This window comes from Odontomachus brunneus, unplaced genomic scaffold (genome assembly GCF_010583005.1).
Source record: "Odontomachus brunneus isolate Ranch 3 - 2012 unplaced genomic scaffold, Obru_v1 Obru_scaffold_259, whole genome shotgun sequence".
Classification (NCBI taxonomy): Eukaryota; Metazoa; Arthropoda; class Insecta; order Hymenoptera; family Formicidae; genus Odontomachus; species Odontomachus brunneus.
This window is the reverse complement of record NW_022639709.1, coordinates 92,793-114,807: the sequence shown is the minus strand read 5'-3', so window position 1 is coordinate 114,807 and position 22,015 is coordinate 92,793. Positions and strand designations below refer to the sequence as shown.

The window sequence follows — 22,015 nt, the reverse complement described above, 5'->3', positions numbered from 1 at the left end:
CTATATTTGACCAATTTTACAAAGTCGAAGTAGCAGAATCAATACACTCAAGAAATAGAGTAAACAAACGCCGGATGTTCGTGGAGCGGTCATTATTTTCCTTATTTGACATGGATAATAAAATCTAATGGAATGATATAAGAAGTTTTCGGTTTATGTAACGCTAAAGTATATAAAGAATCCCCGGACTACGATGTAAAAGAGTGTAACCATGGCTCTTATTGCAGCATTCTGCGCATTCTTGTTTTTAAGTATGTAACTCAGTTTCTTTCAAATCTATGATTTTTTAATTTTGTATATAATAGAGATGTGTGCGAATAAAAGATTTTTAATGTCGAATCGAATTGAATCGAATCGATGAAATTTCACCCGAATCGAATCGAATCGAGTGAAATCGAATCGAATCATTAAACAAATTTTTAATTAACATAATCATTGAATTCAACATAAAAATAGTGACTTCAGTAACTAACAGAGAGAGATAATATTGATCATGTGATATCAATTTTAAGGTAAGAAATATATAATATATAATTGGTAAACCTGTATACAGTTCTAGCTTTGAAAGCTGCGCAACGACACATATCGATTCGACAGTTGTCGGTAAGAGTTTATCTAGAAACCATTATCTTCTTTTAATATTTTTGAAGAAAAATTTAATGTATAGCAAACTTTTCAAGTCATGCTAATTCCCATAAGGCTGGATGTCTTTAATAGTTCTTCGTTAATGCTAATGTGCACGATCCGTATTCGAATCTTTTCGATTCGAAATTTTCGAATTATTCGGTTTCGAATTATAGGGATTCAAATTTGAATCGAGTCGATTTCATTTGATTCGATTCTATTCGAATTCGAATAGTTCACACATCTCTAGTATATAATATAAATCTTATTATATAAATATCTTATTATCGAAGTATCATACATTGTCACGTTATTTGTTACTTATTCTAATTTTAGATGTGCCTTTCAATACGGCCCAGCTTGTAGGTCGCCGACTATCACTTCAAAACATTCAAGACTTTCACCCCGAGAATGGTCTTTTTGAAATTTTCATGAACCCGGCATCGATTGTTTCAAATGATCACACGGTGATCGGCGATGTCCTCGACTTGGATATCAAAGCGGAGGATGTGACGTACGATCTTTATACTAAGGACAACAAGGACGAAGCTGTGATCCTACGAACAGGTGATACCGCTCAGTTGAAGGATTCTCCGTTTAATCCTGACTGGCCGACTAAGATCATTATTCACGGATGGATAGAGAACGGAGATGCGTTTTGGTATCATGACATTCGACGGAATTACCTTAGCATCGGAGATTACAACATAATTTGCGTCAACTGGTTCCCCGGCGCGAACAAGGAATACCTAACGTCCGTGAGACTTACTCGTCAGGTGAATAAAAGAACTTGGTGTATCCTACAAAAAATAATCAGGGAGATGAGACGATCATCACGTGAAGTACCACACATACTAATAAAGCAAACGAACGTCAATAAAACAGGAATCTGAAATCAATCAATCACGTTTACAGGTGGGAGAATATGTGGCTGCGTTTCTGGAATTTCTCGGATCGGAGACGGAGATCTCCTTCGACGATATTCACGTTTTGGGACACAGTCTAGGCGCCCATGTAGCCGGGTCCGTTGGCAGCTCCTCATTGAAGAAACTCGGCCGGATCACCGGTCTCGATCCGGCCAGACCAGCGTATGAAACACCTTATCTGAAGGACACAGAAGAGCGACTGGATTCCACGGACGCGAATTTCGTGGATGTTATCCATACCTGCGCCGGTGGCTTAGGCTTCGTCAGACCGATCGGCCACGTGGACTTTTATCCAAATGGAGGAACGTTTAGGCAACCCGGATGTCCGATATTTTCAACCCGTATGGCGTTTTAAATTTTATATTTCAATTTTATAATGTGACGGCTATGGACTAATGCATCTCGTATGTTTAGAGTCTTGCAGTCACTTCAGATCGCATCAATTCTTTATCGAGTCGATTGTGCGTCCCGATGCTTTTGTCGCCGTACAGTGCCCCAACTGGATGGACTTCCAGCTGAGTAAATGCGGCAGCAACACCACCGCTGTCATGGGTGAATTCGTCAGCACTGACGCTCAGGGTACCTTCTATCTGGAGACCAACGCGCAGTCGCCGTTCGGAAAGGGCGAGATATAATGAGAGAGGCGAAGGAAGTTTTGGAGAAGCTTTGCACGTTTATACATACATTATACGGTTATATATATATATATATATATATATATATATATATATTTATATATATATATATATTTTATTATAATTAGTGATACCGCGGGGAAACGTACAAAAGAGTAGAAAGTATCTTATCTACACATACGACGTTCATTACAAATATATTACGATACAAAATAGAACGGTGATAAAAAGTGACACGTATTATTCAAAGTTATATTCAACGATGTCGAACGATATATGTCGGACAAACTTGACTGTTTAAGCTATTGCAGCAAGCGTTGCCTCTTTATCGAACGGTTTCTCGACTTCATCTCCGAATAGCGTGCGGTACTTTCGGCGCACTGTGTCCCAGTCGACGACGTTTTGTATTCTAGGAACGTTGCTCAAGGACCATTGACTATCAGCCGGGCTCGATTGAAGTAAGGAGAAGTTGACATTGCTCTTTGCTCGTGATGTTGGAAGTATTCTATTATTCTAAAAATAAAACCTTATATTCGTAAAATACCTATAAGTGGCCATTTAACAATTACGTCACGCGAAATTTTAATATTTTTTTATCTCTACCCCCTCTCCTTCGTTACATTTCCTAATCTCCCGTTCTCTGTGCCATCACGCTAGCTAATAGTCTCATAATATGACGTAATTGGTGAATAACAAAAAGTGAATGACAAAAGTGCATTGGAAGTCTGCGTACAGATTTTGGGAAGTTATTCTGATGTGTAGTAGGTTCCATGTATCCACGTGACTTGTTCGTCCTCTGTCTTGCGATTCGTTCCTTCTTACAAGTTCTCCCAAGATACGCTATCCACGTGGTGACGAGATTCAACGGTGACGGAGCAGTTTTTGCTCTTCAAAAGAGAATATTGAAAATAAACGTAATGCAAAGCTCCATATGAGTTTGAAATCAAAGCCTACTTACAAGTTACTTTCACGGAATACTGTGTGTGTATGGACATGATTGCATCTACTCACTTTTGCATTTTGCGAACCAATTTGCTGAGACCGTACTTCCACTCGATATCGCTCTGCGACTGAATGTTGTGATACGTATCGCTCATCATGGCGATTAGTAAATTCATCAGTACTATAACGCTGACGAGCATGTACAACGAGAATGACACCTGTCGAAAGGACAAGCAGATATTTGTCATGAACTTGGATATAGAATATGATACAGGATATCAAGGGTTCTCGGTTGCAAATGAGAAACTGTATCGCACCAGGGAGTTTCCCGATTCGCATCAGCTTCGTTGCTGTAAGTTGCAACTGCTACAATCTTTGACCGACATCGTTTTTTGAAAGACGATAAAGAGGTAACTCGGGCGTGCGGGATCGCGACTAAATAAAAAAAAACGTTATAACGTAGAAAACAAAATTTTGATAAAATATTAATTTATTAAGTTAAATATCTCTCTATTAATTATTTTACTATAAAATATTTGATAAATATTTATCTCATATATGAAAGATAATCTGCCTGATCACACAAAATCATGCCTTTGTTACGTTACGATTTTCTTTGTGCGTTGACTTAGATTTGCTGTTATCTATAGATTTCACCCAGCAAACATAATGTTACATGTAACGTACATGTTAGTTACAATTTCCTACTCATCAATATAACTGTTATATAACATGCATGTTATATAACAGTTATATTACTGAGTAGGAAATTGCAACTAACATGTACGTTACATGTAACATTGTGTTTGGTGGGCAGTTTACAGTCAGTACTTAACATAACTTAAGCGTTACGGATGTTTCCTTGCGGAGGCTCTTAATTATCTTGGTTAAAGTTCCTTTAGTCAGAGTTAAAATAAGGCATGATAACCTCTGAATAGGTTCGTCATTATTAAAGATTACGTGAGCGAGAGAGAAGTTCTAATATATATGATAAAGTAAGAATGAACTAAATATTTTGAGAATAATTAGTTTCCAAATTTATATTTAATAATGAAATTTTTTGTTTGCTTTCGTGAGTTCTATTAGCTAGTTTAGATTTTACTTGTTATAAGATACTTTATAAGTATATAAACAAGTAGTAACAGTTGTGTTTCTTACCTTGAACAGATAAATAGTCCAGTCTGGTTGTTGCTTTTTTCTTAACGTAATTGTGAAGTCGTCGGTGCCTTTTTGGCCGAAAATGGAGAAGAAAAGATACTCCGTAATATTGATCGGATTAACTCTCACTGTGCAAACAGAAAAAAAGATCGATAAATCAAAGAAATTTTATTGGTGAGTTAATTTTAATCCCGTTATACGCAACTACATATTATCAAAAATCATAGCGTTCAAGTTTGGTTGGCTCCTATGCTAATGCAGTGGTGTAGTGCAATTAAAAATTTCTCCTGCTAAAAATTCTTTATGAAAATATATCATTCTTATTTCATACATTTGATGCAGTTATAATGTCGCAAATTCCAGATTATGCCACTGCCTAGTATAAAATAAATTATCGTGTTATCTATTCGTCGTCATATCCTGATTGTAAGCAGAAAAAAGTATACGTATATAAAGTATATGTATTCTTTCTCTATTAAACTGTAAAAATTCATGCTGACGATCAATCGACTATGTCGTTCTTTGTTCAGTAAAAATTGACGATTAATCGTAGAGAAGTCAGCGAGCTTTATAAAACCTAAGAACATGCGATGGGACGAGCAGCGCGTTTCGATCTCCATGAGTAAATACTGAGTGGTAAACTGCAAAGGTATTCACATTTGAAATCGCATACGCATCGATGAGAAGTTTCTGAACGCATTCAATTGCGTGAATGAATGAATGTGGCTTGCAACGTGAGAGCTGCATTTCGCTACGCATCCTGAGAAAAAAACTAAATTAAAAGGAACTTACAGAAACTTATACTGCAATTCTAGACAAAATCGTAAAACTCGTAACTTGTTTTCGTAAGACTCGTAAGAACTTATGAATAGGTCTGCAATTCTGTGTCATATAATAATTCGTAAAGATCTATGATTTTTTTCTTGTTTCTTTCGTAAGCTACGATTTTACGATTTTACGATTTACTCGTATATTTGTTTAGAATTGCAGCATTACTTTGTAAAATTACGAGTTCCTAATCTACGAAATTGGGAACAGATTTTAAAGCCATCGAATTTTTTTTTTTGACTTTTGCTATGCGCGAGCACTTAAACGTGAGTAGCAAGTATACCGAGAAAAAAAATACTTGAAAAGTTATTTGTGCGATATAACGTTTACTCACGGAAATAAACTTTATTTCACAGAAATGAACTTTATATTCCATAAATAAATTTTCAATAATTTTTTCTCAGTCTACTTGTTATTTACATGTGAGTACTTACACATATAACAAAAGTGTATAACAAAATAGTTGAAAATTTATTTCTGCGAAATAAACTTTATGTCCCACAAATAAATTTTCAAGTATTTCGTTCTTAGTGTGTTAAGAATGAATTCAAGATTCTTAAAGCCTTAATTTTAAAAATTAAGATTCTTTCGTACAATCTCATCGAGTTCCTTTTGATCGAACTATTTTTCATAGAGTATACATTCACACATGCTATCACAGATGCATGCCAGTTGAACGTCACGCAACATGCGAATGATTGAAAAGTGAGTGAGACCCATCGATTCATACGCACAAACAACCGTTCGCTTTGACGTATCGGCGAACACAGTATGTTACATGCTACACATTAAAACGTGTGATGGTTGTGTGTGTAATGACGTGAGCAATTCGAAGGCAATTCTAAATCGTGATATCGCGGCCTTGCGTAGTCATTTCGCGTACATACGTATTCTATAAGTATGTATTGAGCGCTGATATTTCGCTATTTCGTAGGCAACATGATGCAGGCATAATGATCAGTACATGCCTCGTTGCGAGAAAGAGATAGAGAGAAAAAGACAAAGAGAAAGAATCGTTACGCGCTCTATGTATGCATTTATACGTATATGTAAACATACATATATACGTATATATATTGTATATAATCGAAAAGAGAACATTCAAAGTGGGAGAAAAAAAATGTATATTATTAAGATAATACAATGACTAACCGTCAAATGTGACGTGGAACGATTCCTATGCATACGGGTATTCCCCATGGTAGCTTCTAAAATATGGTATAGGTAATCGATTAGACCGTGGATCACGAGGAGCGGGTAGTCTTCTAGCTAATAACTGTACAAGCGAGGCGAGGTCGAACTAAGCGTTTATTTGAAAGAAAAAGAAAGTGATACTCTGACAAGGACCACTGCGTGCTTTGTCGCGCGCCCCTGCACGCGTATGTACACAAAATTAATCGCGCGCGATCAAACGCATCTTGAATGCGCGTCGAACCCCGGAAAAAGGAAAAACGCTATAGAACGCTGGTTTAGCGAGTGATCTTTGGCGATTTCTGTTCTGCTTCCTTCTTGTCTTCCTTCAGGCCCCGGGCAGTCCCGATTTCATGGCGACGCTCGACGATCCCTCCAAGGCCGCCAATGGATTCGTCTCCGTCGATTCCTTGCTCTCCTCGACCGGCTTCTCTACCTTCTCGCCGTAGAGATCTCTGTACTTGCGCCTGACGACTTCCCAGTCGACGACATTGTCGATCTTGACGATGTTGTTGAAGGACAACTGACTGCCGAGGGGACTCAGGTGGACGACCGACAGGGCCACGCTGTCTTTGTGGGCGATCTGCGTGTTTTTCTTCACTTTCGACAGCCATTTCGCGCCCATCCTCGAACGGGGTGACATGTGACCGGCGCCCATCAAGTGCATCAGGGAGGGTTGTTGCCGTTTCTTAGTCCTGCGCTTCTTGCAGAGCTTGCAGAAGTACACCATCCACGTAGTCATGAGGTTGAGCGGGGACGGCGCCGTGGTGGTCCTGCATTGGAGAATCAGTTTGATTATTGCGACGCGAATTCCATTTTGCTTCCTTCTATTCTCACTGCTCCCCGCTTCCTCTTATTCCTTTTGTCCTTAATTCTAAATATCTAGAGTTCGGGATTTGTTCTCTTACCTGTGCATATTTCGTACGAGCTTGCTCAATCCGTACTTCCATTCGATGTCCGATTGCGCCTGTATCCGCTGATAGGTGTCGCTCATCATAGCGATCAGCAGATTAATAAGCACCACCACTGACACCAACATGTAAATGCCGAAGGTGATCTTGAAGAGCACGGTCGTCCACCAGGGCTGCTTCAATTCGTTCTTCTTGAAATCATTGTGCGTCGTCTGACCGAAGATGGCGAAGAACAACAACTCGACCGCGTTTATGGGATTCATGTAAACTGTAAATACGCGTCAACAATATGTGTCTCGTAAGAGGCATCTCATAAATGCGCGCGAATGCATGCTATCTTTATGCAAAAATGTTCTCTGACATTGTTCGAGGGGGGTACTGAGGGAGGGGGCGGGGGGAACAAACACATGCTAACGTCGCAACTATCGTACGTCGAATGGAGGATCGAGTTGAAGCCATTACAAGGTGTATGCTGCATACGTCGCACGAATTTCTTCATTCTGTCGCTGAAGAGATATCCAAGTGCCCTGAACGAGTCGTATTTCCATCTAAGGAGACACCATTTCTAATTCTAAGCGCGCAAGACAACAGATACTAGGAGAGATCGTGATACATGTTAACGTGCAACTATTCCAAACATCGCAAATATTCAAAGGACGTCTGAGTAGTCGGAATGTCTCCGCGACGTTCATTAGAACGCCTTTGTACGTTTGTCTTGTCAGGGATATTTCCTTTATTCTACGGACCGTTGCGTGCGCGCGAACATTAATCGAAGTTAACTGATACCTTAACTTTAAAGGAAGGAGAAAGAAGCAAAGAGGCAGAGACACGTTTCTCTTCCTCCTCGTCTACAAACGCAAATCTGTAGATCCACAGTCAAGTTTCATTTAACTTCAATGAATGCTTTAATGATGACGGCTCATTACAACAGAAAACGATGTCATCGGGGTTGACCGAGAATTTATATTCTGCATCCTAAACGCGCGATGTGCCGCGGACGAATGAATCCAATAACAACGATATAACAACGATATAATAACAATCAGTGAAGCGAATCGAGCGATCGGATGTGGCGGGCGATTCATGGGCGATTTGGCATTCGCAGGCATCTGGCCATGACGTGTGGCGGAGAGGGTGGTAGTGGTGGTGGTGGTGGTGGTAGTGGCTGTGGTGGTGGTGATGATGATGTTGGTGTTGAATCGGCGAAATTGTTCCGTACTCATTGCGTCGCGCAAACAACACCAATTACGCGTCTCCTACGAAACTCACGAGTGTCACGTCGTGAACATTACTTACTTAGATGTTTAAACGCTAGAGGCTGTGTAGTCGCCGACGCGAGGATCGCTCGAGGGGATCCCCCTAAGATGCTCTCGCTCGATTGTCTCTCGGGATTTGTCTCTGTGATTACGATTGTGTCGCGAAACCGTTCACGAGGAGAGGCTACCTCTTAGCGCACTGTTTTAAGTCTGTCTAAGTGAGGTAGATCGTGCTGTGCGACGCGAGTCGCTCGTTTGCTGGCGCTTACTTGCGAGCGCGTCGCCGATCATATCACTGCTGCTGTTGTATAATTTTCTTTTCCTTCTCTTTTTTTTCCCCGCGGGGCAAACTCTCGTATACTTCGACGTTCGACGAGAACAAGGTGAACGGAGCTGATCTTTACATGGGCGGTGTCGGGACCGTCGGTGGTGCCGTCGAGGAGGCGTTGGCAGCGTTCGTCGGCCCGTTCTCGTCCTCGTTCTCGTCCTCATCGCCCTTCTCCTCCTTATCCGCCTCGTCCTTCTCGGGTTCGTTCCCGGTCAGGGCGAGATACTTCTTTCTGATTGAATCCCAGTCTACTACGTTCTCGATTCTGGTGGCGCTATTGAAGGACAACTGACTGCCCAACGGGCTGAGGTGCACCACCGAGAGAGTCACGCTGTCTTTCGGGCGGACTTGGCCCTTTTTAACCTTGGCCAGCCACTTGGCGCCCATCTTCGACCTGGGCGACAAACGGCTGGCGCGCTGCAGCCCCATCATGTGCACCAACGAGGGTCGCTTGCGTTTAGCGGCGCGTTGCTTGCACAGCTTGATGAAGTATACGGTCCAGGTGGTGAACAAGTTTAGCGGGGACGGAGCTGTAGTGGTTCTGCAACACGCAATCGCGTTTCCAACACACGGAATGCTCCGTCAACTCCCCCGAGTGCTTAGAGCGAGCTACTTTTGCTTTTTTTTTCGAGGGGACCAGGTCGAGATCGCGGCGGGACCACGAGAAGGTGTCGGCTGCGTTACACGTGTAAAACGGAGAACGACATTGGTGTATATCACACACAAGTCCGTTTTATTCGCCTGTGAGACACGACAGGCTGGGGACACGAAGGGGCGGAGAAGGGGGGGAGAAGAGCGCAATTTCGTGTGCGGTCTCGTAAAAGTAACGCTGTTCTATTTATAAACAGATCGACGCGCTCAACGTACCGCAGTCGGGCGCGCGGGACGAGTAGATAATAGGGATTTCAGCTACTTTAAGCCAGATAGCCGTCGGTTCTCATCGGCGGGATGCTTATCGCAGGCGCGTGTTATATTCTCGGGGTCGAGCCGCGCGCGCTATTAAAACGACTTGCGAAAAGGGCATCGTGTTATCGTATATCGCGTCTTTCAAGAAAGTCGCAGGCTTACCTGTGCATGTTACGGATCAGTTTACTGAGCCCGTATTTCCATTCAATGTCCGACTGCGCCTGTATCCGTTGATAAGTGTCGCTCATCATGGCGATCAGCAGATTAATCAACACCACTACCGAGACCAACATGTACACGCCGAAGGTCAACTTGAAGAGGACCTCGGTCCACTCCGGCTGATTGGACTCGACCTTCAGCTCGGTGTGGGTGGTTTGGCCGAAGACGGCGAAGAACAGATACTCGAAGGCGAGCACCGGATTCATCTTTACTGGAATTACGAGGCACACACCACACACACACACACACACAAGATGTTTCTCGGTTGCTCTATTAACGGAGCGATCGTTTCGTTTCTTTTTTTTTTCTTACTTGCTCTTTAGCTCATTGCTCATTTCGTGCCATTGCAGACCATTGCTACTACTAGTGGTTAAGTAATAACTTGCTCGCTATTGTATGTGGATACGCGCGTGAAGTTTCCATAATAACGTACATAACGATCCAGCGAGCGGCGAAAAGAACGAACGAACGAACGAACGAACTATCGAACGAATGCAAGAGAGAACGAACGAACGAACGAACGAGCAAACGGTGGAACGAACATGCTCATGCTTTTATATAGACTCTGGCCATGCTCGGGCAGCAGTTGCAGTCTAACGCCGACTATGATGCATGTCGCGAGCTTCTTACTGCGGGTCGGGCACATTTCAATTTCTTAGTTTCGTCGCTCTAATATGTGCCTTGCTTTTACATGCCGATTCGGACATGATCGCTTCGCGTCGGCCTTCTCGTAAGGTATGCAACTTTTTTTTTCTCTATTCGCCGTGCATCTTTGTTAATCGGTGATGCAAGTCTGATGTCGATGCGTTGTTTCCCGAGGCAGCCAGGTGGTCGAACAAGGGACATTCGTCGAACAATCGTGCGTTCCGTGCTAAATGAGAGCGAGAGGGAGATGGGGAGGACGCGAGTGGAGATTTTTTAAACACACCGCACGTACGTTTGCAGTGGAGACGAGAGGATGCGGCATGCAGCTCGAAGAATACACGTCTTCCTTGCTTGTCCGGCTTGCGCGCCTCCAAAGCCAGACGCATTGCATCGCGTAAATGTTGTTTGCATGCAGAAATGCGAAGGAAATAAGGCGAGAGAGAGAGAGAGAGAGAGAGAGGAGAGAGAGAGAGAGAGGGAGAGAGGGGAGAGAGAGAGAGAGAGAGAGAGAGAGAGAGAGAGAGAGAGAGAGAGAGAGAGAGAGAGAGAGAGAGAGAGAGAGAGAGAGAGAGAGAGAGAGAGAGAGAGAGAGAGAGAGAGAGAGAGAGAGAGAGAGAGAGAGAGAGAGAGAGAGAGAGAGAGAGAGAGAGAGGAGAGAGAGAGAGAGAGGGAGAGAGGGGAGAGATGGGGGAGGAAAGAGAGAGAGAGAGAGGGAGGAAAAAAGGAAGAGAGGGCGGAGAAGGAATTTTTCCGGTGAAAGGAAGAAGGGAAGGGCTATTTGTAGGATGAGAGAAGTTCGATCGAGAGCTAAACGATCGTGCGGTCAATGCATATCATGAATCGAGACAACATTGACGTGTCCACTAGTATAAAAACAGGTTTCCAACAACTTACTTATAATATATGTATGTATAGTAGGTAATACACAGAAACACACACGCATGTACATACACATATCTGTGCGTTCATGTATCGTATATGTATGTACATATAGACACATATATGTACAGTGAGACACGGGGATGCACACACGGGCAGAGGCTGTGTGAAGGAACATATGCGCGAGCGCATATGATCCGAATATATGCAATAATTAATGCTGATTCGGCAACTCTATCGATTCAGCGGCGTAACGACGCCGAGGTGTCGTTCGAGCTTGAACAAATCGACTCAAGACATAATACAAGATCTTATTCGCTTTTTTTCCTTATTTTTTTGGTTTGGTTCCGTCGTGTCAGGCAGCAGTCTCAGCAGGCAACACACACTGGGCAAAATGCACGATGCAGACGAGACGACACCAAGATGGATCGTGTCCTGCATTCAGTTTTGCGTGTGCCATTGCTTGTTTGGTTTTAAATCACTTTTCGCTCGGTTACTTCTGATTAATCGTTTTTTTTATCTTTTTCAAACACAGCAAAACTTACTATCTCTGTTTTCCTCACAACAGTCATTCTTTTTCCTGTAGCGGCCGTAGCGACGAGGAGGCGCCGTTGGTGGCGTCTCCATCATCCTTTCCGTAACATTGGTCAACAAATCTATCATTGCAATTTATCCTATTATGATCTTGTATCGCTCCGCATGTCTCTGTGTATGATCGACACGGTGTGGACTTTGTTTTACGGTATGCTAGTGTTAGAAATTTTTCTTTAACGACAACTCTAAGAGGTCTACGCGCGCGAATTGATCATAACGTCAGCCGGTTCTTTTCGAAGGGGGAGCAAATTTAGCGGAAGGACAAGGGAACACGTTACAGGGAGGTGTATATATATATATATATATATATATATATATATATATATATATATATATATACACCTTTGATCCTGCGAACTAATTCAAAACGAGACATTAAGCCGACATAATCTCGACGAGCTCGAGTGCTAGTACTCGAGTGTTCGCGTTGATAACATCGAGATCTGCATTCGTCGAAATTACGTCGGTTCTTTAAACCCTAATAATATAAGAATTTACGCAGGGAAGAGAAAAAGAAAGAGGGAGAAAACGCGATTGCCGATTTATATAAGAGAGGAGAGGAACTGCGTCGTTAGATCGACGCCCACGCGACTCAGCAGCTGCGTGGGCGAAAAGCGTTGTCTACATCCTGTTAATAGAACCAGTACCGCGTCGAAGCGATTGCCAATCTAAGATCTAGACCTACGTTAGATATCTACAGATAAGGTATCTCTACGGTGTCTACAGTATATGTGCGCGTATATATTATATACTATAGACGGGAGCTGTAAAATATTAGTTAACTGCGCCGTTAGTTCTAGCCTGGCGTTGAAGTAGAGTAAAAGAAAAAAAAAGAGATAGATATTGGTTGAAGAATGGAAGAATGGATGTGGGGCAAGGTGGAGAAAATCGCAGAAAATGCGAGAGAATGCGTTTCGAACTTACCGTCGTGGAACGCCTCCTTCTTCTTCCTGTCGTCGGCACGCGCCTCCTGCAGCGATTGGTTCTTGAACGCCTGATTGAGCGCGACGAAGTGCATGGAGAAGCCGAAGACGAAGATGGCCAACACGGCGAGGAATCTCGCGAGATCCTTCATGAGATTACCAATGATAATGGCCCATGGTCCGAACAGATGGTGAAACGACAGGAAGTCCAATATTTGTACGCATGCTAAAAGAAAGCTCAGAGCGAAAAGCTGGTTTCTCAGGTAGAGCAGAGTCGGCCAATACGGTCTCTGCACGAATACGAAGCCCATCAGGTGGAACGCCACGCCGAATATCCCGAAGAGCAGCACCGCCAGTTTGATCCAGCCCAGGCCGCTCTTGTCGCTGGGATTCGTCAGCTCGAACAGCAACAGCCCCGAGAGCATCACTAGCAGGCACCACTCGTACCAGTAAGGTATCAAGCTGGCTCTCACCACTGGATAGATGGGCGTAATGCCAACCAACAGCAGGAAAACCATCAGGTAGATGTGCGACGTGAGATACGACATGAACTTGATGATGGGCACATTGTTATACTTGTGGCCAAACGGAAGGGCGAACACGAGCCAGACGGGCGGGCACACGAGGAAGGCGATGAACAGCAGGATAGTCCTGAACGCGTTCCAATTCAGACTGCCTTGCCAAAGTTCTTGGAGGTAACGCTGCACCACAGTGTGCGCGATTACCTCCTTTTGCTCGTTCTCAATCAACACGTCCAGAAACTCAACATTCCTGCGGTCCATCGACGTCAAGATCCTGCCGGCTGAATCGGCGCCCGCCGCTAAGGCCAACAACTCAGTCGCCATAGTCTCACACTGCTTCCCAGCCGCGATCAAATCCTTGGCGCGTTCCTTCTCCTTCTCGGAAAGCTTCATGTAAATGTTGGACAGCTTGGCCGCCGTGTCGACCGGCGCGGGTGACACCAGGACAAACTCCTCTATTGGCTTGTTGTTGTGACTTTTGCTGCAGACCATCATATTGTAGACGAACTGCAAGAAATATGTCAGTTTTCGTGACGATTGCCTTAATTATGGTTTCAAATAAGAAAATTTTATCTCTTATTATTTTTTTTTAGACAATTTTCTACGAAGTTATTCTTTGATTCTTTTCTTCTCTTTCTCTCTCTCTTTCTCTCTCTCTTTCTCTCTCTCTCTCTCTCTTCTCTCTCTCTCTTTCTCTCTTTCTCTCTCTCTTTCTTTCTCTTTCTCTATCTATTTCTGTACAGTAGCAGAACACATAATTAGCGTGCTTAACTTTTTTTAAAATTGATAAATTTATAAAAAATTGGGTTGATCAGTTTGGTTTCTAAGAGGCTGTTATGTCGCACATCGGTTAATTATTCTACAGAGTTTCTACACAATTGATCGTACTGCGCTTGTAGGACAGTGCCGACCGCGGAACTTTATACGACGGGTATGCTTATTTCGTTTTAAAATTGTCTGAGCCAAACGTGAATGAACAATAAATTTTCGTCCACGGAATCACTGCCGTTCAACCATATCTCGCGTGCGTACTCGACATTAAAGCGCAAATTTATTAGTCTGGTTGGTCGACTCCTGTCGACGAAATGAGTAAAACTTTCCGAATGTCGTGCGCTCCTTTAATCCGCGAAACGCGAAGCTGTGACGCCGCGAGGATCTCGAAAATGCCTAGCCCCAGGCGATTTCATTCGAGGTCGTTTCCATGTGACCCGGATAGCTCGCGACGAGATCGCCCGAGGTATACGTATACGAGCGAGTTACGGGAGAGTTCTCACTCTTATCGATCAGGCGTGTCTTACCCTTCTGTCGTCCATCAGAGCATACGTGTCGTGCTCCTTCTCCATGAGGTACTTGAGCACGTCGTTGTGACCCTCGGACGCGGCGAACCAGATCGGCGCGCAGCCAAGATTCGTTTCGCTCTTCGGGGACGCGCCGCTCTCTACGAGCAGCTTCACGACATCCAGATGGCCGGCGCGCGCCGCGCAATGAAGCGGTGTCCAGCCATTCTTGTCGGTCGCGTTTATCTCAGCCCCTTGACCCAAGAGAACCTCCACCATCTGATAGTGACCATGGGTCGCTGCGATGTGCAGTCCGGTCTTGCCGTAACGGTCCGCGCTGTGCAGCAACTCCGCCGATCTGCTCAACAGCAGACCCACGACGGTGATATGACCGCCGAAGCAGGCCAGATGCAAGGGGTTGAATCCGTTTTCGGTGGTCGCCGCGTCCGCCTGCGGTCAGAGTGTTCCCGTGCGTCTTTATAATTCACGCGACTAGATATTCACGAACGACAGTAATGCTCGTCGAACTCTCCCGTACCTGAACACCCGCGGAGTTCAGCAGCAATCGTACGACGTTCTCGTTTCCGGAATAGGCGGCCAGATGAAGAGGTGTCATGCCGGACTCGCTTCCTAATTCTGCCACCAGCGCTCCTCCGGTCGGTGGATCGGATTTCACAGTTCCGGGTACATGAGTTAGTAATTCTCTGACCGTATCTAGAAGCAATCAAATGTACTTCTCTGTTAGTTTTATTTAATGTTTTATTATTTTATTTGATAAAACTCTGTCTCTGGCAATTTAAAGTCGAATAGACTCAAGATAAAAATCTGGGAATATATTGACGTTCTATCAAAGATTTTTATGCACAGAAAAATATCATTCTTTTGGAAGCTGTATGTGTGTATGTGTATACGTGTTTTGAATTCTTATTTTAATTTAATATTCTTGATTGAAATGCTAAATCTATTAGGATTCAGAATGCATTTTGAATAAATTTGATACTTGCGATGATAGATTTAATGAAATTTGATACTTATGATAGATTTGCATATATAGAAGTTAATTAAATACTTGAAACAAATAATATTTATTTCAATGCAGATGGAAGAAACATTTAGTTGAATTAACCAAATTTTTGGTAAAATATGAACGAATCAAGAAATTTCAGTTGAGATTACTAAAATTCTGTTCGAGTTAATTAGAAATATTGTCAACTTGAACAGAATTCCTATAATTTTAGCCAGAATTTCTGGTTTATTCATATTTCACCAGAAATTTGGTTAATCCAATTAAACTTGTTTTTTCCATGTAATATGCATTTTTCTGTGTGTACTCACCGGCTTGCCCGAAGTAAGCGGCTACGTGCAGCGCCGTGACGCCGAGTTTCTTGCTGGAAATCCTAAGGGATTGCGACGACCTCATCACTTCCAATACTGCACCATGGCCATGTTGAGCCGCGAGATGAACCGCGGTGAAGCCCGCGCGATTCTCGTCAGCGCAGGACGCCCCAGCCCGCACTAAAGCCTTCACCACTTCGGCGTGGCCACCCTCTGCCGCCAATTGCAGTGGGGTAGCCTCTGTCAATTTGTTTCTGGCGGATATTACGCCCTGTCTATCAAACTTCATCAATTCTTCGATTACGCGGACGCTGCCTTGCATGGCAGCGATGTGGGCGCATGTGTTGCCATCCTTGGTGCAGGCCATCACCAGGCTGGCGTGCCTCTGCAGAAAGAGTTGCGCCACCTCGGCGTAGTTGTTCATTGCCGCGGCATGAATTGGCTTTTGTCCCTGGTCGTCTGTGGCGTCTATACTGGCGCCGAGTTCCAGAAGAACTTTGCAGACCTCCAACTGTCCGGAGCCCGCCGCCAAGTGAAGGGGCGTCTGCTTCCTCAGAGTGAGCACGTCTATCGCGGCGCCGTGATCCTGCACGAGGAACCTCACCAGATGCGTATAACCGTTCATGGCAGCCAAGTGCAAAGCGGTCCTGCCTACGCGCGATTTGGAGTTTATGAAGGCCTTATTCGCCAAGAGCGCGTCGCAAACTTGAAGATAGCCGTGCTCGGCGGCCAGATGAAGAGCAGATCTACCCTCCAGATCGAACACGTCCACCCTGCCGTGGTTGGCCAACAGAGTGGTCACCAGTTCCATGTGGCCGCGATGAGCGGCGATCAGCAACGGCGTCCAACCCACGGCGCTCTGCCTGTTCAAGGCTTTCTGCACTTCCGTGGCTGACATGCGACTGATCATCTCTTGCAGGACTTCGTTGTTACCCGCGAGGGCGCAATGATGAAATGCCGATTCCTGGGCCTGCTTCGTTTGCATCGAGACGTCTGCACCGCTGTCGAGAAGCGCACGAATAACGGCACGATCGTCGCCGGGAGTGATGACTTCGGACGGTTCGATTTGGGCGGCGTAATGGAGAGCACTGGCTCCTTCATTGGTTAGACTGTTCACGTAGAAAGTCGCCACTTCTGCACCCTTCTTCTCCTTCACGAATTCGATCAAGTGCCGGACCACGTCCGCTCTGCAACCCCTGCAGGCTAAATGTAAAGGCGTCTCTCCATTCTGAAAAAAAGAGAAATAGAAAAAACTTGAACATCGTCGAATAAGAATCTTTCAAGTTTGAAGAGAGTGCGAGAAGTTAGTTATTTAATTGATATATAATAAACATCATATAACTATATTTAAAAATGTATCTTAGAATCAGATTTCATGTCTCGCCGGCGTACTTTTGACTTGGCCATCGGATCTCCGCCATCGTCGAGGAGCAAAAGAAGGGTCGCCAAGTTTCCGTGACTAGCAGCTACATGAATAGGCGTCTGGCCGTCGTCAGTTGTCAAATTTGGACCCGCTCCAGACTTTAGTAACATCAAGGCACACCTATCACCATCAGGCACCCTGGCGGCTATGTGAAGCGGAGTTTCCCGAAGTTTGCCACCCCTCACGTGCACCTCCGCGCCGTATCCTAAGAGGGTCTCCACGACGGCCGGTTTGGCACTTTCCACGGCTATATGGAGTGCCGTGTAGTTATCGTTGGTCACCGCGTCCACCTGAGCGATAAGAGGCGAAATAAGATAATTCCTCGGGCGACGCGCTTTGCAAAGATCATGCAAGGTCAAAATGGACGGGGGTAACTCACTTTCTCGCCTCGTTGCAGCAGGGTGCTGATGATACCCACGTGACCGTATTTCGCGGCCGTGTGAATGGACCTGGCGCCGCGTTTGTTCGGCATGTGCAAGTACACGCCCTTCTTGAAGAGCATAGTGGCGCATTCCGAGTGGCCGTTCAGCGACGCAATGTGCATCAGAGTGGAACCGTCCTTCGTTCTCTCGAAGATGCTCGCTTTGAATTTATCGGCCAACAGCTCGATTACGGAAGCGTGGCCGTTCTCAGCGGCCAGATGCATAGGCGTCCGATCTTGATGGTCGGTGATCGAAGCGGACGCGCGGACACCGTAGAAGTATTTCACCAGAGTCTCGTCACCTTCGGCGCTCGCTATATGTAACGCGGTCTGCCCGTCGCCCTGAAACAATCGCCTTGAACGTTAAACAGTTGGGCATTATATAGCGGTTTTACGTCATCTATTACGTCATAATTAGTGCATTACAAAAAAAGAAACTAAACGCGACTACAGAGGTCAATTTTTTTGCTCTAACATGATTACAAGACGGTAAATTGCTCACGTCATTGATCTTCATCCGATACCATTCAATGTTTTACCGATATGCCGATCTAAAAATGCTGTACGTGTTTTACGTGGAACTAATGCCCGTACTTTCTCCTAATACATGTCGTCGTTAACTGAGAACTTAGTCCTGCGTACGGAGTTACTACTCGATGGACGCAATGCGACAGTCATTCTCATACATTACGCATGCATACCCTCCTCATGCATGTTCTACTATTAAATTTTTGTGATGCAACATAACTCGTCGGATACATCGTTGTGCCTCAACAGGGTGGAGCTCGAAGAATCATAAATTACCAGAAAAAATTCAACAAAAATTCGTTTATTTTATTTTCGCCGATGTCAATAGTTTCAGCAGTGTGAGACGCACATTGGTAAAACCGAAAAGAAAAAGCAAACGTCCTACCGTCTGACGTAATTATTCTGTGCAGATGGAAGCAGTACGCAAAGAGTAACCTTCAGGACCTTGTCGCAGATCTTACGACTGTCCTATTCTCAATTATTGCTCATACGGGAACATAAGCTCGCGTTCTGCAGCGATGTTTGTAGTAATTTACAAGTCAGTCTCGTGCGGTACTTCCGCGGCGCGTGTGATCGATCTTCTGCAGCTTTGCACTCTATTTGCTGGTGACATTGAAGCTTAGGTACGAAATAGAATCGCGGCGGTCGCGGAGACGTGTAAACGGGATGACACGCGACATTTCGAGGATACCGTGTACTCGGCGAAGTCGGAACATTATTGTCGTTCGATTATTAACGATTCCCTAATTTCTTTTTACGTCTGGGTCTTCCGTGCTTGAATTTCGCTAACGTACGTTTTGCATGTCGACGGACGTGCCGTAATCCACCAAGATCCGCACCATGTCGATGTCACGTCTTCTCGCAGCCAAATGTAGGGCGGAGTCGCCCGCAGGTGTGGTGGCCCGAAGCTGATCAGGTGCTTGCTGCGCCAAAAGCTCCCGGCACATCGACTGATTGCCAGCCTCCACCGCTAGCAAAAGAGGTATCTTCCCTTTCTATGGAGAGAAATGGCCACATCAACCTAAGTAACCAGTCCTTCACGTTTATTTGAAACATCATGTATAGACAGAGTGTCCGACACAATTCATTATGCAACTCTGGTTAAACATTAGGTCAAACTGAACAAAAAGTCCCTACCATTTTGCAAATGGCCACGCAGATTCTTAGTTATTAATGAAAGAAGATTAGTGTATTATCGCGCTCAATCGTGCACTCCTTTGATTAATAACTCGAAATTTTACGTGGTTGTGTACGAAATGGTAAAGGAATTTTGTGTTTCATCTTGATGAGTTCAACTTGTATACATACACGAAAAAAAATCTCATTTGATGTAACCGAATAAGAACCAACTGAAAATTAGGTGATCAGAAGCGATATCTCTGTTATGAAAACTAATATTTCTATTGTCGTAACCGAAAAAATTTGAACATTCAGCGACATTAAAACTCGGTTGAGGCAACTGAGAACAATTGACCATACAAAAGCCTCATAAAGGAATTTTTTTTGTTTCTACAGTCGAGTTTTCGTCTGATCTTTGAGCAATCGAGTTGCTCCAACAGAATTCGGTTGTACCAATAGAATTGTTTTTTTCTTGTAGTCAAGATATATACATATCTTTATCGTCGTGTTTTTTATAAGCATTGCTGGGATTCTGTAACTTGTTATTGGAGTTTCGTTATTGTTGGGCAACTACAGTAGAAAAGCTGTGCAACGATAACGAAACTGTCGTTAACTCCAATAACAACTTACAGAATCCTAGCTCTGGCTTTTATAAACCGCTGTTAATTATGAGCAGGCGATGTGATTGTTAGCGTTCGTCGACTTCGCCAAATCAGTGACGTCGTGCCATCGCGACAGAGTGTATGGCAGACAAAAGGAGGAGGAGGTGGTGGTGATAGTGGTGGAGGAGAGACAGGGAGGAAAAAGCGAACTGGAGAAGAGTTATAGCGCCATCCCGTACCAGGCAGCGATCTCTCGGCGCGCGGCAGTTGTCACGCGAGAAACGCGAACGCGAAACGGGAGCATCGTGCCGCGGTTATTGCGGAAAAATCTTTATCTACGTCCAATTCGGAGTTTTGGGGCCAACACGAATCGGCCATGTTATTGCGGCGCCATGCGACGATTGATTCGTTTTGAGATATCGAGGGAGGATCGAACTATGGACGACGGCGATTTAACCGCGACGCATTTCGCGCGCCGGGCTCTTATTTATTTCTCGCGTGATATTGCGAAATTGGTATCATCTTGTTACTTACGCCGTCGACCTTCAGCCTGATGTCTCGTCCAGCGGCACCCAACAGAGCTCGTAGAATTGACGTGGCGGTGCCCGTTTGTCTCGACGCTACCAGATGAACCGCTGTTTGTTGTCTGGGCTACAACAGTGACGCGTGCACACAATTGGTACATTAGAAAGCGTACATTAGGATTGCGTTCTTTTTTTAGGAAAATTTCACTCAATACTTATAATTCACGTTACGTATACTATATAGAATATCGAGTAAAATTTTCTAAAAAAAAACGTTTGAAATGCAACCTAGAAATATGACGGATTTATTGTCGTAAAGTGGATGTTCGCGTAGTTTTTTTTCAGCTACAGGAGTAATTGTGTATTCATACCCCGCCTGTGGCGTATGGATCGACTCCTCTCTTGGACAAAAGCAACTTGACGACGTCCTCCCTCGAGTACATGGCGGCGATATGGAGCGCATTGTAATTGTCCTGTGGAAAGTACGTGTCCGTGAGATGTTTTATGTTTCTCGTATTTTTCCGGCAGTTACACGAAAAGAATCTTATAGTAAAAATTACAGTTACACGGAAAGAATTTTACAGTAAAAATTATTATAGAATTTTGTAGCCGAGGAATAGATCGACATTCTGCAGCAATTGGCTATATCCTTCATATATGCTATTTATTTCATATATGCTATTTATATTTTAGGAACTGAAGTGTGTTCTTAAATAATTTGCTGTTTCCAGTGAAATTTGCTATGTTTCTTAGCAAGATAGACTTTACACGGGCCGTTTATTTTTGCATTATTAGAAATATACATGGAAAAAAAGGTTTGGTTGAATTAACCAAGTATCTGGTCGAATATGAACAATCCAGAAATTCCGATTGAACCCGAATTCTATTTAAGTTAACAAGATTTTTGGTTGACTTAATTAGAATTCGGGTTACTTCAATCGGAATTTCTGGATTGTTCATATTTGACTAGATATTTGATTAATTCAACCAAACCTTTTTTTCGTGTAGGCAATAAAAATTAATGAAAATTTATGAATATGAATGAAAACTATGATATTCTTTCCGTGTACGTACATTTTAATAATTTATTTTGACATTCATCTCGAATATCTGTCGAACAATTTTCTATTTTATAAATTAGCTTCGTCATATGTTTTCGCTTAAAAGGGAAGCGCAATGTATTGCTGCGTTTACTTGTTATCATGCAATTTCGTGGAATCGCGAGATGTGTTCGATTCACGAGGTGATCGAGTAATAAGTTGATAAGGTCATCAATTTTACTCCGCCGCACCCATAAATA

General features: G+C 43.9%; 3 protein-coding genes and 1 long non-coding RNA gene across 7 annotated transcripts in view; 2 read left to right on the top strand and 2 right to left on the bottom strand.

Annotated features, from left to right (window-relative positions):
• The first annotated feature begins 18 nt into the window (after nt 1-18).
• Nucleotides 19-2,753, top strand: LOC116852853 (pancreatic triacylglycerol lipase-like). The gene is made up of 4 exons (XM_032833586.1): nt 19-251; nt 961-1,400; nt 1,540-1,891; nt 1,965-2,753. The coding sequence occupies exons 1-4, from the start codon at nt 212-214 to the stop codon at nt 2,183-2,185; spliced, it is 1,053 nt and encodes a 350-aa protein (XP_032689477.1). The 5' UTR covers nt 19-211; the 3' UTR covers nt 2,186-2,753.
• LOC116852856 lies at nt 1,342-1,999 on the bottom strand. Its single transcript, XR_004379863.1, has 3 exons — nt 1,791-1,999; nt 1,497-1,728; nt 1,342-1,424 (listed from the first exon to the last, which is right to left on the bottom strand). It is a non-coding gene; the product is annotated as an uncharacterized LOC116852856 (long non-coding RNA).
• The window catches only part of LOC116852843 (serine/threonine-protein phosphatase 6 regulatory ankyrin repeat subunit A), a 23,786-nt gene continuing 4,234 nt past the window's right edge, over nt 2,464-22,015 (bottom strand). Inside the window, exons 3-16 of one of the 4 annotated variants that reach the window (XM_032833563.1) lie at nt 21,087-21,188; nt 20,726-20,842; nt 19,265-19,465; nt 17,901-18,284; nt 17,491-17,811; nt 16,099-17,326; nt 15,302-15,477; nt 14,785-15,213; nt 12,967-13,993; nt 11,994-12,104; nt 9,868-10,135; nt 9,148-9,340; nt 6,266-6,887; nt 4,327-4,413 (exon numbers count right to left, since the gene is read on the bottom strand). In XM_032833563.1, coding sequence (XP_032689454.1) covers nt 6,633-6,887; nt 9,148-9,340; nt 9,868-10,135; nt 11,994-12,104; nt 12,967-13,993; nt 14,785-15,213; nt 15,302-15,477; nt 16,099-17,326; nt 17,491-17,811; nt 17,901-18,284; nt 19,265-19,465; nt 20,726-20,842; nt 21,087-21,188 — 4,812 coding nt within the window. In that variant the 3' untranslated portion in view covers nt 4,327-4,413; nt 6,266-6,632. Of the gene's footprint in view, nt 2,699-2,918; nt 3,073-3,196; nt 3,346-4,285; nt 4,414-6,265; nt 7,078-7,212; nt 7,484-8,517; nt 9,341-9,867; nt 10,136-11,993; nt 12,105-12,966; nt 13,994-14,784; nt 15,214-15,301; nt 15,478-16,098; nt 17,327-17,490; nt 17,812-17,900; nt 18,285-19,264; nt 19,466-20,725; nt 20,843-21,086; nt 21,189-22,015 lie in introns of those variants that run through there. The other 3 variants (XM_032833562.1, XM_032833561.1, XM_032833560.1) reach the window with 3 other exon arrangements.
• Nucleotides 21,065-22,015, top strand: part of LOC116852847 (medium-chain acyl-CoA ligase ACSF2, mitochondrial) — a 13,516-nt gene continuing 12,565 nt past the window's right edge. The window contains exon 1 of the mRNA XM_032833576.1: nt 21,065-21,197. The gene's annotated coding sequence lies outside the window, so the exon portion shown is untranslated. The remainder of the gene's footprint in view (nt 21,198-22,015) is intronic.

Excerpts from the sequence above, each read along its gene's own strand:
- LOC116852853 (XM_032833586.1), top strand. The coding sequence starts at position 212 with ATGGCTCTTATTGCAGCATTCTGCGCATTCTTGTTTTTAA. Across the intron at positions 252-960 it reads CTGCGCATTCTTGTTTTTAA|ATGTGCCTTTCAATACGGCC; the intron begins GTATGTAACTCA and ends TTCTAATTTTAG. Across the intron at positions 1,892-1,964 it reads ATGTCCGATATTTTCAACCC|AGTCTTGCAGTCACTTCAGA; the intron begins GTATGGCGTTTT and ends TCGTATGTTTAG.